The 19,486-nt window shown below is 54.0% G+C and overlaps 1 protein-coding gene across 2 annotated transcripts; it reads left to right on the top strand.

Moving 5' to 3' along the window:
- Positions 1-216: 216 nt before the first annotated feature.
- On the top strand, positions 217-19,407 carry Ankrd24 (ankyrin repeat domain 24). 2 transcript variants are annotated; one of them, XM_063263189.1, is made up of 21 exons: positions 222-412; positions 989-1,188; positions 6,339-6,469; positions 6,544-6,632; positions 7,271-7,335; positions 8,005-8,062; positions 10,069-10,139; positions 10,268-10,374; positions 10,521-10,708; positions 11,200-11,237; positions 12,056-12,136; positions 12,227-12,337; positions 12,965-13,009; positions 13,089-13,187; positions 14,161-14,215; positions 14,464-14,582; positions 14,683-16,080; positions 16,892-17,059; positions 18,168-18,299; positions 18,644-18,709; positions 18,928-19,407. In XM_063263189.1, the coding sequence occupies exons 2-21, from the start codon at positions 1,153-1,155 to the stop codon at positions 19,003-19,005; spliced, it is 3,135 nt and encodes a 1,044-aa protein (XP_063119259.1). In that variant the 5' UTR covers positions 222-412; positions 989-1,152; the 3' UTR covers positions 19,006-19,407. The 2 variants fall into 2 exon arrangements, with proteins under 2 accessions (NP_001100241.1, XP_063119259.1); NM_001106771.1 differs by lacking the exons at positions 12,056-12,136; positions 12,227-12,337; positions 12,965-13,009; positions 16,892-17,059 and having other exon boundaries at positions 217-412; positions 18,186-18,299; positions 18,928-19,405.
- The last annotated feature ends 79 nt before the right edge of the window (positions 19,408-19,486 follow it).

Genomic DNA, 19,486 nt, shown 5'->3' with positions numbered 1-19,486 from the left:
ATACTCCCCCCGCCCCCCAACCTGATCGGGTGTCACCTAGACTCTGCTGCTGGCAGCTCACAGCTGGAGCGGGTAACCAGAGAGGCTGCTTGGAGGCTGGGCTCCGGCTTGGAGTCGCCTGAGGTAGGGGGATGCGGGTGAGGAAGGCCCAGGGAAGTCTGGGTGCTGGTGCTGCCCCATGGGTGTTGCCTGCAACAGTCTGAACACATGCATCGGCACACCTGTGACAGGCACACACATCCCACGCGGGAGCCGTGGCCTAGGCACAGTGCGCAGCGTTACCTGTGCTGTGTCACCTCTTCCAGGAGGCAAACCCTTAAATCCACAGGCCTTCCTTGCTGCCTTGCCGCGATTTCCTTCCCACTGGTAGCATGTGGACAACTATTGGGTGTTTTGTCACCCACCCTTGATGGTGGGTGTGGGGTGAAAGTGAACCTGAATCGTCAGACTGATTAGTAGAGGAGGTGGGGTCAGTGGATGGGTGGGTGGATGTGTGGGTGGATGTATGGATGGGTGGGTGGGTGGATGGATGAGTGGGTGGATGAGTGGATGAATGGGTGGGTGGGTGGTTGGATGGATGGTGGGTGGATCTGCCCTGAATAATTGCTCTTGCTTACCAAGAGTAGTGACAGTTTTGACCTGACTTTCTTGCAAAGGACTGACTGTCCAGTGTGTCTTCCCCTCTAGCTCCATTACATACAAACCCAGGTTAGAGGTATAGGAGGAGACCCAGGTCCGGAGACCTCAGGAAACTCCATTTGTGGAGGGAGTTAGTCCTGTCTGGGAGAGGCGATTTTATGAATAGACATTTCACGGAGAAGTGTGTCTGGGTGGTGGGAGTTCATGTCATCAATGACCGCACAAACTCCAGGTCGCAGAGCCTTGTGAACTGCTGAGCTAATGCTGGTGGTTGTGAGACACTCTCAGCCCCGGCTTCAGGGAGCTGCACCGAGCTGCCCAGATATGGAGGAATTATCTCTGTTTACAGTTGAGGACAGTTCCCTCAGAGAACACAAGTAACCTGCACCAGGAGACAAAGCGGATCTGCCCAGGCTGTGTTGTGCAGGACAGTGTGGCTGACCACCCAGCATCCTGTCTCTCACCCCACCCACGCCTTGCCCAGAAACAGGACGAGAGCCCCTAGCAGGCGTGATGAAGACCCTCCGGGCACGGTTCAAGAAGACAGAGGTGAACCTGCAGGTTTGGGGGAGGGGATGAACCCACCACTCCCTCCTTCTGCTCAAACCCCCCACCCCCTGTGGCTTAGCACCATCAGTCCACTGCTTCTCTTTTAGGCTCCGCCTTTTGTCCCCTACCCGGTTCCCCTGGCTGCTCTGTGGTGATGCTAAGCCCATGTGGGTTCACCGAGTCCCACTCGTGGCTCAGTTCCCCTCCCCCAACGCCCACTCAGGGTCATGGTGGTCGCCGTGGCATCCCTTGCTCCGTTGCACATGCTGGCAAGGAGTCTCTGAGATACCCGCAAACTCTCCCTGCCCCTGTTTTCATTTTCATGTCTGAATTTAGTGATTCCTGAGGGAAGAATTCACTTGGGAGTGCTCTGCTGTGAGCCCTGGTCTCTCGCTCACTCTGATTCTTCCAGGAATGAACTTATATCATGTGCCTTTGAGAGGGGAAGGGTGGCTCAAGGAGCCGTGGAAGCTCCTCAAAGTCACACAGCTCGGAATTGATTTGCCTGTCTTGGGTAGATGTTGGAGATAGGTATCAGTAGGTGTGACCTGCACGGGAATGGGGAGGGGAGGGTGTTGGTGCGGGCGAGAGCGGGAGAGAAGGAGCTAGTGAGAGCCAGAGAGCAAGAGTGGGGGGGGGGGGCGAGAGAGCGCGCGAGGGGGGGCGGAAGGCTGGGGATGAGGTGGGAAGAGAAGAGAGAGGAGGACTGTTGCTTTCCTACACAGTAAGGCTGGACTGGTCCCTTATTATTTTCCACCTGGTCCATTATTTCCCAGATAAATTTTTGACAGAATCCCTGAGTATCTCAGTCAGTTGGAAACCAAGTCATTGCAAATGCTGAATAATGGGCTGGCAAGATGGCTCAGTGGGGAAGGGTACTTGCAGCCAAGGATGCATACCCAAGGGTTATTAAAGTATATTTTATTATTTTATGTGTGTGAGAGTGCTGTCTGTCTGTCTGTCTGTGCTGGGAACTAAACTGTGTTCCTTTGAGATAGCAGCCATTGATCTAACTGCTAAGCCATCTCTCCTGAGTTTGATTCCCAGAATCCACATGGTAGAAGGAAGAATGACTCCACAAAGTTATCCTCTGACCCCTGCCTCCGTGAATGTGTGCACGCATACACACAAATGCAACTTAAAAAAAACTCTTTTAAAAAGATTTATTTACACTGTCCCTCTCTTCAGATGCACCAGAAGAGGGCATCGGATCCCATTACAGATGGTTGTGAGTCACCATGTGGTTGCTGGGAATTGAACTCAGGACCTCTGGAAGAGCAGTCAGTGCTCTTCCTGCTGAGCGATCTCTCCAGCCCTTATAAAAGCAATTTTTAAGTTAAGGAAAAATAAGTTTTGAGAAGTTTAATGATGGCTAAAGCCTTTAATCCCAGCACTTGGGACAGCCAGAGCTATTACACGGGGACATCCTCCGTGAAAAAAAAGACCCACTCATTTAAAAAGCTGAATTATTTCAGAATCTTGCAGCCCACCCCTGGCAAGAGACACTTAGCTTGGAATGGTTGTGTTTTTGTGGGGCTTTGGTGAAGGGGCAGCAACAGGGTAGGGAGGGGCAGGGCCCTGGCACTGGACCAGACTGGGCAGCAGATGGGAGGCCTGGTCAGCCCCTTCCTGCCAGGAACTGGTCTGCCACCCCCACCCTTCTCTGGTTTCCCCACGGCAGCCAGGGAGAAGCTTGGCTTTTGGCTCTGCAGCCCCTAGGGAAGAAAGCGAAGTCTCATGGTTGCCTGGAGGGCCCCTGGGTCTCTCCTGCTGTGGCCAAGTGCCAGGCTGCAGCCTTGCAGATGTCAGCTCCGCTGAGTTCTAGTTCCTGGGGTGTCCTTCAAGGTCCCAGCAGGGGCTCAGTGGACTCTGGGCCCCAAATCTCTCTTGCACAGAATGGGAATTACTTTGTCTTGGGCTGCCTGCTGACCTTTTGAGTTTATTTGAGGAAAACCCCTTCAGGGAATGATGAAGGCTTGTAATGTTTTGGAAGTGGTAGCCCTGACTGGCCTTGGATTCCAGTCTTTCCCCTTCAGTTTCTGGGTGTTGGGATCAGGCATTGGAGCTGCACCAGGATCAATGTACGCACCTTCTCTTTCGTTTGTTTGTTTATTTTGTTTATTTTTTTTTCTGTGTAGCTCTGGCTTTCCTACAGCTTGCTCTGTAGACCAGGCTGCCCTTGAACGTCCAGAGAGCCATCTGCCTCTGCCTCTCAAATGCTGGATTAAAGTGTGAGCCACTGCACTGGCTCAGTATTTTCTCTGTTTTTTTTTTTTAAGTTGGCATGTGTGTGTATACATGTATGTATGTATGTATGTATGTATGTATACATGTGTATATCTGCATGTGTATATATCCATATGTGTATATATGTGTGTGCATACTTATGTATACATATATGTATACATGGATACACACACATGCACACATACTCCTCGACTTCTTGCAGAGAGGGACACACCAGTGTCTCGAGTGTTGTGGGACACAGAGGCAGGAGTTGCTTATTAGGGAAGCCATATTTCCACGTGTGCAAGGCAATTTTGTGAACTACTCACTTCTCCCCAAATTCTGCCTCTCTGGGAACGCTCATCCCACAGTGCACAGAAGCCACAGAGCTAGAAAGGCATCCAGCAGTCACTCAATAAATGTAGAAGAGTCTCAGGCTGTGGTGGAGGGCTCTAATTTTAGGCAAGGCAGACAAGTGCCCAAACACCTTGGAGACGGAACGGGGGTTGCAACCGGCTCTTTCAGTTGATCTAAAGACGCAGTGATTCGTATGATCCGGCCTGGGCTGTGCACGGGCCCAGATCACGTGCCTGATGAACGAACTATAGCTTTTATTGTGTACTCCTGGCGTATCAGGCCTATACAGGGCAGTGCGTTCTGCTTAGTCTCTCAGCACAGCCATCCGGAGCTGTGCCTGGAAAGTCTGTATGAAACCCATTGTGCATATGAGGAGGGTGGAGTCTAGGTCAGTCCCATAGGTGAGAGTGGCAAGGCAGGCCTGCGCTTCAAGTTCAGAGTGAGACTTGAGCGCCACTGGAGGGACGCAAAGGATTAAAGAGTAGAAGGATGGACAGGTAGGCTGGAAGAGTGAATGGGTGAGAGGATGTGTGCGAGGATGAAGGAATGAGTGAGCCAATGCATTTGCCCATGAAAAGATGTGTTAGCGAATGAATGGGTGGTGAGGAAATTACCGAGCGAATGGGTAATGAAAACATTAGCAAATGTGTGAATGAGTGTTGGAGAGAATGAATGTGTGAAACGACGGATGAACGAATGAATGAAAAGATAGGCATGAATGTATGAATGAATGAATGAATGAATGAACGAACGACTGGAAGGTGATGGATGAATGAATGATGGGCCACCTGCCCATTATTCTAAGTAAGATGAGCTGGAGTTAGCGGGCTGACACCCGATAGGAACCATCCGGGAGGTACAGGGCGGAGCATGAAAGTGGGATGGAGAAGGGCGGGGTGGGAAGAGCGCGCTGTAAAGCGGGCGAGCGGAGCAGGGAAAATAGGAGCAACACGGAAGGTAGAAAGGCTGTGAGCCCGGGCCTGAGCTTTGGTTGAGGAGGTGGGAGGGACCTGGAATATGGGGAGAAGTTGGGTGGGTTCTGTGTCTGAGGAGGATGTGAACCAGGCTTGAGCCGGGTGAAGGCGGGTGCTGAGCCTGGGGAAGGGGTGTGAAGAGACTGTGCCTTAGGAGGAGGGCAGAGCCCCAAGTTTGAGAGGGTAGGCGTGGTCTGATCTGGCTCCGCCCCTTTCCCATTCTCAAAGAAGCAGCTCTGCTTGTGCGCTACTGCCTCCTAGGCGTTTGGGTCGCTCTGAGCCGTCCCCTCCTTCCTAGAAAGAAGCTCTGCAGCTGACGGAGCGCCTGTGGAGTGGAGCCCGGGTGGGAAGTGGAGGGCGGCACCGAGAGCGTCTGTGCTGGCGCAGGGTCAGCAGGCCGTTGCAGGATGCAGGTCTTGGAGGACATTGTGGACAGTGACTTGGGAACAGTCCATGTTCCTGGGCAATGAGTTTAAAAACATTCGCGGCTGGGGATTTAGCTCAGTGGTAGAGCGCTTACCTAGGAAGCGCAAGGCCCTGGGTTCGGTCCCCAGCTCCAAAAAAAAGAACCAAAAAAAAAAAAAATGAATAAAAACATTCGCGACTGCAGTTCTACTGGCCAGGACTTGATACTGCTTGGGGGCGATGGGGCTTTGGCTGAACAGTTGTGAAAGGCGGGGGGCGAGGTCGTGGGCGCTGGAGGTTAGTTTGGAAAAGGCCAGTCATCGCAGCGTTCGGAGGCAAAGGCAGGGGATCTTTAATTTTAGTTACATTCTGTCTCAAAAAACTAAGACAGAAAAATAATTGTGAAGGAGAAACTTGGCACCCAGCAAGCCCTGGCTTCGGTCCCCAGCACTACAGAAACCAGGGGTGATGTTCCACACCTGTCATCTCAGGTGAGAACTGGGAGGCAGGAAGCTAAGGAATTCAAGGTCACCCTTGACTCAGAGTTTGAAGCCAGCATGGGCTACATGAGACCCTGACTCAAAAAACAAAAAACCAATCTGGGGCATTGAGATCCTTGCCTTTAATCCCAGCACTTTGGGGGCAGAGGCAGGCCTATTTCTGTGGCTTTCAGGCTAGCTTGGTCTGTCTACATAACAGAGATGCTATTAAAAAAAAGAGTTGGGGGGTTGGGGATTTAGCTCAGTGGTAGAGCGCTTGCCTAGCAAGCGTAAGGCCCTGGGTTCTCAGCTCGGGGGGGTGGGGGGTGGGGGGGAGGGTGATACCTCGTCTTTCAAAACTGGCTTTGGATTAAGGCACACAGAGGTAGTTCGAGGAAGATTGGTATCTGGAAGCTGCCCTAGTGGTGGGCCTGGAGACACGTGCTGGGGGATGCAGGTTTCAGAGACACCGTCTCGAGGCCCCCCAGCCCAGGACTGCCTATCCCACAGCTCCGGCTCAGCCCCACCGACCTCAGCTCCTGCCCACCCTGTGGCCGGTGCCCTATCCCGAAACCTGCAGCCAGAGGCAGGCGCCAGGCAAGTGCTCAGGGGTGGGTTGGGGAGAGCCCGGAACAAGTGCCTCTGTTCCTTGGTGGGGAGGGGAGATCGACCCACTCAGTCCCTCGAACCTCTGGGTGTGCCACTGCAGGGCCAAGACTGGGGCAAAAGTGACCAGCGACTGCTCCAGGCTGTGGAGAACAACGATGTGGCCAGAGTGGCCTCGTTGATCGCCCACAAGGGGCTGGTGCCTACAAAACTGGACCCCGAGGGCAAGTCTGCGTGAGTGTCCAAGCCCTGGGGCTGGGGTGGCTTTGGACATTCTTCTGGGGTTAACACCTGACTCATGCCTCTAGGTTCCACTTAGCTGCCATGAGAGGTTCGGCAGGCTGTCTGGAAGTGATGCTGGCTCAAGGTGCCGATGTCATGAGCACGGATGGAGCAGGTACATCCAGACGTGCCCCTGGGTGGATGGCAGGGCTATATCAGCTGCCCAGAGCAGAGACCACAGGTCCAGTTGTGGGATCTCACTGTCCACACTGGAGCTGTAGCTAAGTACATAGGACATTTCGCCAAACACGAGGGAAGTCCTAAGGTCTGTCCTCTGAATTGCTCGTGCACATCTGTCATCCAAGCACTTGTGTGGAGGAACGAGGATCAGAGTTCAAGGTGATCCTCAGATACTTATGAACTGGAGGCCAGCCTGGGCTACATGAGACCTTGTTAACAGTAAAAGTAAAAGGCCCCCTTGATCACAGCACCAGATGGCAGAGGCAGGATGACCCCTGTGCGTTCTAGGCCAGTCTGGGCTACTTGGGACATTGTTTCAAAAACAAAGATAGCAAACGAATATAGCAATGAAAAGGCCTCTGGGAACAGCAGAGTTTTAAGAATAGCTGAGTTTGAGGGGTTGGGGATTTAGCTCAGTGGTAGAGCGCTTGCCTAGCCTAGGAAGTGCAAGGCCCTGGGTTTGGTCCCCAGCTCCAGAAAAAAAAAAAAAAAAAGAATAGCTGAGTTTGGATGGTCAGGCTTGGGAGGCAGCTGAGAATACCTGGAGGACACTCCTGTCTCTTCTCCCCTCAGGTTACAATGCCCTTCACCTGGCAGCCAAATACGGGCACCCAGAGTGTCTGAAGCAGCTCTTGGAGGTCCTGATGTCCATTCCCTGCCCACACTGAACTCCAGCTACTTCTCCAAATCCTAGCTGCTCTTGGTCCCCAGCCCTTCCTTGCCCCTTTGTTTCAGTCATCAAAATAGGGTTATCGGGAGGGCTGGAACATGGGTTTTCAGGGAAGGAAGATGGGAACGGGAGAAAAAGAGCCTGAGAAGCTGGAGAGATGGGACAGTGATGCAGCACTGGCTGTTCCCGCAGAGGACTGCGATTCAATTCCTAGCACTCCCATGGAAAATCATAACCATCTATAACTCCAGTTCCAGGAGATCTGATGCTCCCTTTTGGTTTTCTCAGATATTACACTCACATACACTTCGCACACATACAATTTAAAGTAGAAGTTCTAAAACAATGAATCTGGGTCAGTGAGAGATGTCTCAGCAGGTAGAAACATTTGCCTCAAGCCTGATCTGATTTTGTTCCCTGGGAAGCACATGGAAGGAAAGAAGAGACTCCCACAGGTTATCTTCCACTCTCGGCAGTGCGCTGTGCCACATGTGAGCATGCACATGCACAGAAACCAAGGCAATAGAGAGTCACACGAAGGAGCCTGAGATAAAGCAGGGCCCAAGGGAGCAGGGGAGGACGGGAAAAATCAGTCATTCAGGAAACAGAGATGACATCACCTGTCACTCCTTCCCAGGCTTCCTGCATGGTAGACGTTGAGGACAGCAGTGGGTGGACAGCCCTTCACCATGCAGGTAGGTGCAGTCATGTTCTCCCAAATTCAAGGAAGGCCCTCTGCCAGTGAGCCATGTCCACAACCCTCACTGGGGGATTCTAGGTGGGGCTCCACCCTAACCACGCCCCTGGCTCCTCACTGGGGGATTCTAGGCAGGGTTCCACCCCTGACCACGCCCCTGGCTCCTCACTGGGGGACTCCAGGCAGGGTTCCACCCTGACCACGCCCCTGGCTCCTCACTGGGGGACTCCAGGCAGGGTTCTACCCCTGACCACGCCCCTGGCTCTTCACTGGGGGACTCCAGGCAGGGTTCCACCCTGACCACGCCCCTGGTTCCTCACTGGGGGACTCCAGGCAGGGTTCCACCCCTGACCACGCCCCTGGCTCCCTTGCTGGGGGAATTCTGGGGGTTGGGGGTGGGGGTGTGGGCTCTATCTCTGACCTGCAGCTCCAGACCTTTTCTTAGTTTTTAAAGAATGTGTTCATGTGTCCTTATGTGTGGCCTGTGGAAGTCAAAAGACAACGTTAAGGTGTCACTGTCAGGTACCTTCCACATCCTCTGAGACCAGGTCTCTCTGAACCTGGTCTTCACAATTTAAGCCAGGTTGGCAGACCAGTGAACCTTGTATCCTCTTGCCTCTGCCTCCCTGGTGCTGGGGTCACAAACATGCACTCCCATCCCTGACTAATGTGGGTTTGGGGAGTAAAGCACAGGTCCTCAGTCTTACCAGCCCTCTCCTTGTTATGATATAGAGTCTCTCTCTGTAGCCTAGGCTAACCTTGGAGTCAAGAGTCCTACTGCCTCAGCCTCTGAGTTTCTGTGTGACGATGTGGACCACCATCCCCATCTGCTAAGCATTTTTTGACCTGTGTGCAGTTCAGGGGTCACCCCTGAATGCAGTCCCCATCTGAACCAGGCCTTTTGCCCATTGCACAAAGAAGTTAGGCACATGTACTAGTGGGTGCACCCTATTTCTTGGACCTCAAAGCCTAGTCTCAGGGTGTACAAAGTGGGGTGGGTGCCTAGAACCCTAATTCCTTTCCTGGTTTCCTGGGTGCCTTGAATGCAAATAGGTCCTCCAGCACTCCCCTCAAACCTAGACTCCATCCTCAGAGCAAGTAAGGACTTATTGGCGCTCATGAGCACAGGGTCCAGGGGATACAGAGCCACCAGTTCCTGGGGATGGCACACTTGGGTTTACTTTGGGGGTGTCAGCCACTAACTTCCCAGTCAGAGTGGCACCACTAGGTGGTGTTGGTGGCAATAGGGGATGTCTTTAAAAATCAAATTGCATTTATTCATTTATTGTGGGGTTTGGGACTCCTTGTAATGGTGCTTGTGTGACAGTCAGAAGGCGACTTTTGGGAATTGGTTGTCTCTTCACCAGCTGGGTCCTGGACATTGAACTCTTCACCAGCTGGGTCCTGGACATTGAACTCTTCACCAGCTGGGTCCTGGACATTGAACTCTTCACCAGTTGGGTCCTGGACATTGAACTCAGGTCATTTGGCAGCAAACTTTTGCCAACTGAGCCATCTTTCTGACCCATGTTTTTAAAAAAGTTTTTTGGTTTTAAATTTTTGTGAAAATACATTTTAAAATTCTTTTATGTGTGGTTTGGTTGCATGCATGGCTGTGTCCCATGTAAGTGCCTGGTGCTGTCAGAGGGGGGGTTACATCCCTCGAACTTAAGTTACATACGCAAGCTGCTACGTGGGTGCTGGGAATTGAACCTGGGTCCTCTGTGGGAGCAGCCAGTGCTCTATTCAGCCACTGCTCCAGCTCTGAGGTTTTAGTTGAGGTATGGTCTCAATCTGTAGCCCAGGCTGGCTCTTAACATGCAGAGCCATCTTCCAGCCTGGGCCTTCTGGCTGCCTGGATGACCAGTGCTAACTGCTCTACTGTATAGTAAGTTCTAGGCCAGCCTAGGCTACAGACCTACGCTGTCTCAGCAATAAACACTATAGTGATCTTGGCAGGCCGCTGTCTCTCACACCCACTCCTATTTTTCTTGTCTGTAACAGCAGCCGGTGGTTGTTTGTCCTGCTCAAAGCTGCTCTGTTCCTTTAAGGCACATATGAAGCCCCGGGATCGGGTGAGCTGCTGGGATCTCATTGGGTGGCCGGTACAGTGTTATCCTTATGGTAGATGCCCCCCATGGGCAGCATCCCAGGTTTCATCTGCAAAGCACGGCAAAGCAGGCCATTTCATCCTCCCTACCAGTCAGGTGCCACGCCCCTCATCATAGCAGCTCAGATGTGTCACACAGATCTGTGCCGCCTCCTCCTACAGCAGGGGGCTGCCGCAAATGACCAGGACCTGCAAGGCAGGTGAGCACTCCCCCTCCCAACCTCCCCATCATATGCTGTACTCTGAGCTGATGATCTAGGTGCCTCTTCCTCCCTTTCCTTCCTGGTCTGGGTATAGGGTGTTGGGACTAAACCTGTGCCATCTCAGTAACCCCTTTACCTCACAGGACAGCATTGATGCTGGCATGTGAAGGGGGCAGCCCCGAGACCGTTGAAGTACTGCTGCAGGGTGGAGCCCAGCTGGGCATCACCGATGCACTGGGTCAGGATGCCACTCACTATGGAGCTCTGACCGGAGACAAGCTCATCTTGCAGCTTCTACAGGAGTCTGCACAGCGCCCTTCACCTCCCAATGGTATACAAGCCCTGCCCCCGCTCTCCTAGACGGTTCCTGGCCATCCCCTTATATGTTACTGATAGTTCTGAGTTACCCCAATCTGCTGAGTTGTGAACATTTTCATGCTTCCTAACTCAGGGCAGTTTCAAGAAGCCCCAGTGGTGGGGCGGTCCACTGTGACTTCCTGGATCATACTTAGGTGGAGACTCTGCCTTTCCTAAGAGGTGGCCACCTACCTATCCACCCCAACCTGGCAGCTCCACTGCCCTGAGTCTCAAGGCTCTCCCACCCCGGACTCCATCCATAGGGACCTTATTGTCCCTTATCTAGAGGCTGGGTTTTGTGGTGCCCAACTAGGAGACCAGAGCAGTTAGATCTGGGTTTGAGGTTAGCCTGGGGTACACAGTGAGACTCAGGTATGAACAAAAGAAGCACTAATGTTGCCCAGTGACCTTTCTAGAACTGAGAACACAGAACTGGGTGCCTGACTGTTTTCCCTCTTTCCTCAGCCTCTCTAGAGGATGACTCCGGAGAGGCCTCATCTCAGGTAGGAATCCAGAAGGCGTGAGAGTCGCCTGCCTGCACACACACTCCCTGGCCCCTGCCCTGTGCATACACTCACTGTCCCCTGCCCTGTGCACACACTCCCTGGCCCCTGCCCTGTGCATACACTCACTGCCCCCTGCCCTGTGCACACACTCACTGCCCCCTGCCCTGGGCACACACTCACTGCCCCCTGCCCTGTGCGCACACTCACTGACCCCTGCCCTGCGCGCACACTCACTGTTCCCTGCCCTGTGCACACACTCACTGCCCCCTGCCCTGGGCACACACTCACTGCCCCCTGCCCTGTGTACACACTCACTGCCCCCTGCCCTGGGCACACACTCACTGCCCCCTGCCCTGGGCACACTCACTGCCCCCTGCCCTGTGCACACACTCACTGCCCCCTGCCCTGGGCACACACTCACTGCCCCTGCCCTGGGCACACACTCACTGCCCCTGCCCTGGGCACACTCACTGCCCCCTGCCCTGTGCACACATTCACTGTCCCCTGCCCTGTGCACACACTCACTGTCCCCTGCCCTGGGCACACTCACTGCCCCCTGCCCTGGGCACACACTCACTGCCCCTGCCCTGTGCACACACTGTCCCCTGCCCTGGGCACACTCACTGCCCCCTGCCAGGGGAAGTAAACACAGTGAACCGTATGATCTAGAGTAAGTGGGAAGACATGGGGTCGGTCACAGTATGGAGGAAGGCAGGGCAGCTGAGGCTGTTGACAGCAGGGGATGGTCACACTGTATCCCCTGTGCGGATCCTGGCCTGGTACCCATGTCCTACCTCCCCCTCTGCCCACACCAGAACTCAGCGTCCAGCCATGAGAAACGAGGAGCCCACAAGAAGAGGAAGGCACCCCAGCCTCCAGCCACCACACCAATTCCTGTAAGAGTTGGAGGCAGCCTGGGGCAAGGTGGGGTTCTGCCTCCCCAGAGACTTTACCTAAAGTGGTGTCCCCTGGTGGGGAGGGGACAGGACGATCAGGATGCTTATGAGGAGATCGTGCGCCTGAGACAGGAGCGAGGCCGGCTCCTGCAGAAGATCAGGGGCCTGGAACAGCACACGGAGCAGAGGAGGAGGAGGGAGGTTAGGAGGCTGCAGGCCCTGCAGTCTGGGTGTGGGGGAGCAATTCCCCGGGACACCAGACCACCTCCCTTCCTATCCTTCCTTCTCCCGCTCTTCCCTACCATCCCTTTGCTCCCAGCGCTCAGCCCCTCACTGGCCTTTCAACAGTGCAGGCTCTGTCCAGCCCCAGGGCCTTTGCCCATGCTGTTTGCAGTACAGAACTGCTGTCCCTCCAGCCGTCCCCAAGGCTCCCTTCCTCCAACATCACCCCTGCCACCATATTTAAAATTGCACCCTCCTTTTCAGCATCTTTCATTTCCACCATAGCACTCTACCACTCAAAGGCAGGCTGAGGGCGGGCTCAGGTCAGAGTGCTGAGCGCAGAGTGCATAGAGTGGCTTATGGTGAGGAATGTGTGATGGTGAATGCATGCAGGCATGAGTGAACGAATGGCCTAGAACAGGATCTGCTATGCAGCAGGCACTGTACCAAAGCATCTTGAGTGAAAGAACAGAATAGGGTCTGACACAGTGTGAAGGATCAGTCAGAGTGGCACACAGTAGGTGCTCACTGTATGTGGAGAAAAGACATGGCTATCAGACACTAGGTGGTACACGCCCCTCCAGTCCCAACCACTTCTACCTGCAGCCCCTGGAGGCAGAGGCCAGCTCAGTGCACAGCCTGGAGAGACAGGTAGGTGGGGAGGGCACAGCCAGGGTTCGGGAGGGTCCAGTGTCCCGAAGTCCTCAAGTGCTGACCTCGGTCTCTGCAGGTGCAGGAGCTGCAACAGATGCTGGCAGAGAAGCAGGAGGAGAAGGAGAGCCTGGGCCGGGAGGTGGAGAGTCTGCAGAGTCGCCTGTCCCTGCTGGAGGTGGGCGGGGCTTGGGAGTTCCGAGGCACAGGAGGAGGGTGGGAAGGGTTTGGGGGTTAGGTTGTTGCCTTCAGGGTCAGGGCAAGAGACTGGGTGGGTTGCAGCTTGGAATGGATGTAGAGGTGTAGGGGAAGGCAGGAGTGAGTGGGGAATGAGGGCAATCATCAAAGTATGACCTACCAGTGTATGGAGGTGCAAGGGGTGGGGTCAGGGCATAGGTGATGAGTGTAGTAGACTATGGCCAACTTTGATGTGCTAGAACTTCACCTATGTACCACGGTGCATCCATAATGCCCAGGGCACACACGACTTCCACAAAATCACACACATACCAAGACTTCTGCAAACACACACACACACATGCAAAGATGGCAGCCTCTCTGACGCATACATCACACATGCCCCAGATATACACCAGTCACACACAGGGCACCCCCCTCAAACACCCACATATGGCTCTAAGTGTGCAATTAGAGTTGGGGATATAGACCAGTCAATAAAGAGGTTGCTGCCAACCCTACTGACCTGAGTTCACTCCCCACATGGTGGAGGGAGAGAATCAATTCTCGAGTTGTTTTCTGACTGCTACCTTGTACTGTGGCATGTGTGCACCCCCTGCAGACACACATGAAATAAATGTGATAAAATATCCTTACAAGTATATAATTACGCAGACCTACACAGAGATGACATGTGCTTGGGGATGTGCTGGGATTCAAACCCAGAGCTTTGATTATGTGGTCAGAATGTTGCTCAGTGGTGAGCACTTGTCCTGCATGTGCAAAGGCCCTGGTCCACACCTGCATCGCATTAGAAGGTGGAAGGGCCATTTGGGTGCCCAGTGAATAGAGATAGTCAGTTGGGAGTCACCCCCACCCCTGGTGTGTGGGTATATGACCTAAAGTTAGAGAGGACCTAAAGTCTCTTGTCAGTAAGGGCAGGATCTGACAGTTACTTTGTGCTGAACTCCTAGAGTGAGAGAGGAAACACAAGCTATGAGGAGGAGGGTGAGATGCCTGACTTCCCAGGTGAGATCTGCACCCTCGACCACACCCTCCCTGCTGCCTACCCAGGATTCTGAGAGGTGGATGGCCGCGTGGATACAGAGCCATAACCAGAGCCTCCCATGGAGGATGTGTGTGATGTCATGTGCCCCTGCACATGCACCGTGATCCCCATCTGTCTGAGGCAATGCAGTTCCCCATTGAGCAGCTCCTGACTGTCCCTCGTGTTGCGTGTCCCCAGCCTGACTCAGTGCTCTTCTCAACCCTGTCAGGAGCCGAGGCACTGCTGTCAAAGAACCCGAGTCCATCAGGAGAGGAGATAGTGGCTTCCCTACAGGAGCAGGTGGCTCAGCTCACCAGGCAGAACCAGGAGCTGCTGGAAAAGGTCCAGGTGGGGAAACTGAGGCAGCGGACAGCTCTGCAGACCTCAGGGTGGGCAGGGAACATAGTGAACCTACCTCTTAGCCTACTTGCCCTCCCCCCCCCCCCAGATCCTTGAGGAGTTTGAAAAGGATGAAGCGCAGTTGGTGGAAGAAAGTCAGCCTGAAGTTGTCCCCCTGGTCTTGTATGAATCCTTACGGGCAGAGCTTCAACAGCTTCAGAGGCAGCACACAGAGGCCATGCATATGCTGCAGCTGCAGCAGGGGGAGCCATCCGGAACTCATGGAGGAGAAGAGACAGCATACCAGGAAATCAAGGACAAGGGAATCACTATCCAGAATGGACTCGGTGTCCAAGACCTTAATGGCACCACGTATACAGAAGCCACAGCAAATGAAATGGAACCCCAAGCAGGAGGCTCCAAGGGCGTCGGGAACACTGAAGCAGGGGCTTCAGAAGCAGCGCTCATAGAACCCGAGGCTGTAGGTTCAGAGGCCAAGGGGAAAGATGGAGTGGCAGCCGAGGCAATGGACACTAGTGTCACTATAGCTGAAGCCCTAAATGTAAAATCTGTAGGCGACAATGCTGAAAGAGAACCAGTGACTGCAGAAGATACTGGAGGAAAAGAGAACCCAGGAATGAAGGCTGATGGGGTGGATGTGTTACAAGCAGGGCTCACAGGAACAGTGACTAGAAACATGGAGGCCACCGGAGTGCGGGATACAGGAATTCAGGCCACAGGAGTAGAGGCCACTGCAGTGAAGACCACTGGTGTGCAGGCCACAGTGGCGGAGGTTATAGGAGTTAAGGTCACAGGAGTGCAGACCACTGCGGCAGAAGCCATAGGAGTCAACAACACCACCGCGGAGGCCACGGAAGCGGAGGCTACGGGGGCGCAGGCCAATTGTTCGAAGGCCACGGAGGCAGACAGCACTGGAGCGCAGGACACGGCTATGGAGCCCACGAGAGCACAGGCCACTGTGTTAGATACTACGGAAGCCGAGACCAACGGCACAGAGGACCACTGCGCTGCGATTCTGCACCCGGGGGCAGCGGCCGCGGCGCTGCAGGCTGAACTGGAGAGCCGGATCCGTGCTCTGGAGGAGGCGCTACGTCGGAGGGAGCAGGAGGCTGCGGCCGAGCTAGAGGCTGCTCGGGGCCGTTTTGCGCAAGCGGAGGCAGAGGCGGAGGAGGCGGCGCGGGGGCGGAGCCGCGAGCTAGAGGCGCTTCGGGAATTGCTGGCCACGGCCACGGCTACTGGCGAGCGCGCACGCACAGAGGCCGCCGAGTTGCGCCAACAACTAGCCGCCTCGGAGGCTCGGGTCGCCGAACTCAGCTCTGCCCAGGACGCTGCTCGTGAGGAGCTGGAGCGCATGCGCGGGGCCTCGGTTCCTGCGGACGAGCACGAGCACGCGCTGGACGCCCTGCGCGACCACGTGGCTCGGCTGCAGGCGCAGCTGGCCGATCTGGCGCGCAGGCACGAGAAGACTAGCGCAGAGGTCTTCCAGGTGAGCGCCTGCGCCAGGCTGTCCTTTCTGAGTGTTTCCGCTTGGGCCTCGGTGCCTACCTGAAAGGTTATGCACGTGCGCAGTGCTCCTGAGGCCCGAAGAGGGCGTCCGAGTTACCGATGTTGGAGACATGAGCCATCATGTGGGTGTTGAGAACCGAACTCTGGTTTTCTGCAAGAGCAGTGTTCTAACCCCTTTGCTATTTTTTCCAGCCCGTAATATTTCTATTTAGATTTAATTTATTACTTTCTATGTGGTGCACACACATGGCATGGTGGGAAAATCAAATGGCAGTTTGTGGGACCCAAGCCCTGAGCACCAACCAAGGCGATTAGGCTTAGCTGCTGCAAGCGCTTTTACCCGCCGAGCCATTCCGGAGCCCTGGTCGTCGGTCTTTCCCTCCTCTCCCTCTCTCCCTCTCCCTCCCCTTCACCATCCCGTGTGTGTGTGTGTGTGTGTGTGTGTGTGTGTGTGTGTGTGTGTGTGTGTGTGTGTGTGTGTGTGTGTTTGAAACAGTCTCTCTCAGTTCTTGGGTTGGGTTGAAGTCACAGTGTAGCCTTGGAACTCCTAATCCTCCTACCTCAGCTTCCCGAGTACCTGGTCACAGGCTTGCACCATAAATGAGGACGCCAGGGCACAGAGAGGCCTAACCACCTGTCCAGGGACAAACAGTTCCATGGCCGGGTGGGAATCAGAACCTTCCTTGAGGTGGTATGGTGTGAGCTCAGCATGGAAGGGTGGGAAGAGTCCAAGGGTCCAAACCTCTTTGGGCTCTAAACGTCCCGAGAGTCACACGTTGGTTGGGCCACAGGTGCAGCGTGAGGCATTGTTTATGAAGAGCGAGAGGCACGCAGCCGAGGCCCAGCTGGCCACGGCTGAGCAGCAGCTCCGGGGGCTTCGTACAGAGGCCGAGAGGGCGCGCCAGGCCCAGAGCCGTGCCCAGGAGGCCCTGGACAAAGTCAAGGAGAAGGACAAGAAGGTGGGTTCCCTCCTTGCTCACTGTTGGTGCCCACTAACCCGAGGTTACACAAAACTGAGAACCTTCCAGCCAGCAATGTCTTGGGGATTTGGCCCATTTCTCACGTGGGAAACTGAGTCCCAGAGAAGGTGTCGATGCTCAAAAGTGTCATGGTAATCATGGTAACAGATATCCAGTCCTTACTGCAGTCTCTATTCCCATTTGAAGTAACAGGCACAGAGAGGTGATGCCACTCAGACAAGGTCGCACGGCCACAAGGTGGGTTATAAGCTGGGATTTGAACATTTAAAAATGTTTAAAATTACACGTACTTATTTATTTATGTTGGGGTTGGGGCATGTATCTGTGATCAGAGGACAACTTGGCTGAATCCATATTGTTCAACCACGCGGGTCCCAAGGATTAGACTTAGGTAGAGAGACAGGCTTGGCAGCAAGAGTCTTTACCCCTGAGCATGGGCCCCCAGTTGTATCTTCTTGTGTATGTCCTTTGTGTGCATGTGCATGTGTGGAAGTTACAGGTCAATGTTGGGCATCCCATAAAATGAGATAAAAATCCCAAGTTGGGTTTATGGGTTACTGGGTATGTCCAGACAGCCCCAGACTCTAATTCTCCTCCCCCAAAAAACCCAAACAAACAAAACAAAAATACAGAACAAAAAAACAAAGACAAACAAAAAACAGTATTTATTGACCTGGAGGCTCTATAGTGTCTGGTTCCCGTTTACTGTGAGCAGATATGGCCATGTAACAATAAAACTTTATTAATAAGTGTGAAATGTGATTTGGAATTCCTTCAATGGTCACAAAATAGATCTTAATTTGGATTTTTTTCTCTCCAAATATTTAAAAATATGAGGAACATTTAAAGCCCCGGGCTGTATAAGTACAGAGTTTTATGGAGTGTTTTCATAGCATTTGGAATTCTCCTTAAATGACTGGGTTCCTGGACTGCGTTCTAACAAGCAGGAGCATGAGCAGAATCTGGGTCAGCTCAGTGCCTGGCTTGCATCAGTGACCCTGTGCCAAGCTGCCCAGGAAAGGTGCAGAGGCCCCTGGTCCCTGCCTGGCTCAGCATGGCCACTCATGGGGTCCCCTGTTCTTACCAGATCACAGATCTGTCCAAGGAAGTCTTTACACTGAAGGAGGCTCTGAAGGTGCAGCAGTCCACTCCAGCCAGCTCCAAGGAGCAGGAGGAGGCCCTGCGTGGTCAGGTGACAGCCTTGCAACAGCAGATACAGGTACTGGCTCTCTGTAGTGTGGGGCAGGGGCGATGGGGGCCACAGACAGAGCAGTCGGGGTAGAGGTGGGGATGGCTGGGCAGGGGACTTCAGACACTGCCCCGAGTCAGCCCCAGCAGCTACTGGACATGGGGGTTTGCCTCAGGGGCAGAGAGTGTGGATGCGTCGCCCTGTAGATGGGCTTCCTTCCCAAATCCCCTTCTCTCCTTCCCTCCCTTTCTTGTTCCCTTTCTCCTTCTCCATCTTTCTTTTGAGGCAGGGTCTCAGGTAGCCCAGGCTGACCTCAGATTGTAGACAAGGATGAGCTTGTAGCTCTGATCCCTCCCTCTTCCGTGTGTCCACAGGAAGAGGCCCAGGAACACTGCACTGTGGTGGCTTTATACCGCACCCATCTCCTGTACGCCATTCAGGTGAGTCCCCTGCCTCCTGCTCCTCTGCCATCGCCTGGGCCTCAGTTTCTCCTGTTCAGAGGCAGCCTCATGGCTTCTGGAGACATCATTGTGCACTGACCTACCTTGAGGGGCATTGACTCCCTTGGGTGTGAATAGAGAGGTCTGCAAGTGACAAGAGAGCACCCAGCAGGAGCACCAGGGTGTGACTCTGCCTCTGTTGTCTCTCACCTCCCCAGGGACAGATGGACGAGGATGTACAGTGCATTCTCAGTCAGATCCTGCAGATGCAGCGGCTTCAGGCTCAGGGTCGCTGAGGACACAGCTCAGCCGTTCAGTCTCCATCCTTCAACTCGGCAAGCTGAAGCCACAGACACCACCTTCCCCAGCAACCAGGGGATCAACATGACTCATGAATCAGTGGGAGACCAGCCTGGGTCTTTAGCAATGGTGGCCACCTGAACACCCCACAGCTCCCTATAGTCTGGCCCTCTGATTCCCATCATTCAGCATTTGATATATTAGGCGTCCTGATATGTTGCCTGCATCACAACTGAGGAGTACAAGTCCATTTTGTGTGTGCGTGTACAGTGGGTGGGGACAGGCATAACCAGTGGCACACTGGGTGAGGGCAGGGGACTCAGAACCCAGTTTGATCTTCTGACTCCATAACACAATTATGGCAATAAATATGAGTGCAATGCAGTGTTTAAAAGAAACAGGCGTTAGAGTTGTGTCTCTGGTGGAGAGACACCTAGGAAGGGATGGGAGTGCAGTCAGTGCAGGAACCCTGTGACC

Source organism: Rattus norvegicus, chromosome 7 (assembly GCF_036323735.1).
Source record: "Rattus norvegicus strain BN/NHsdMcwi chromosome 7, GRCr8, whole genome shotgun sequence".
NCBI classification, from domain to species: Eukaryota; Metazoa; Chordata; class Mammalia; order Rodentia; family Muridae; genus Rattus; species Rattus norvegicus.
The sequence above is the reverse complement of the archived record's forward strand: the minus strand, read 5'-3'. Positions and strand labels throughout refer to the sequence as shown.

What these genes read in the sequence shown, in the direction of transcription:
- Ankrd24 (XM_063263189.1), top strand. Translation starts at nt 1,153, where the DNA reads ATGAAGACCCTCCGGGCACGGTTCAAGAAGACAGAG. An exon ending in GACCCCGAGGGCAAGTCTGC is followed by an intron (nt 6,470 to 6,543) that starts GTGAGTGTCCAA and finishes TCATGCCTCTAG; the next exon opens with GTTCCACTTAGCTGCCATGA. An exon ending in CAGCCACCACACCAATTCCT is followed by an intron (nt 12,137 to 12,226) that starts GTAAGAGTTGGA and finishes GGGAGGGGACAG; the next exon opens with GACGATCAGGATGCTTATGA.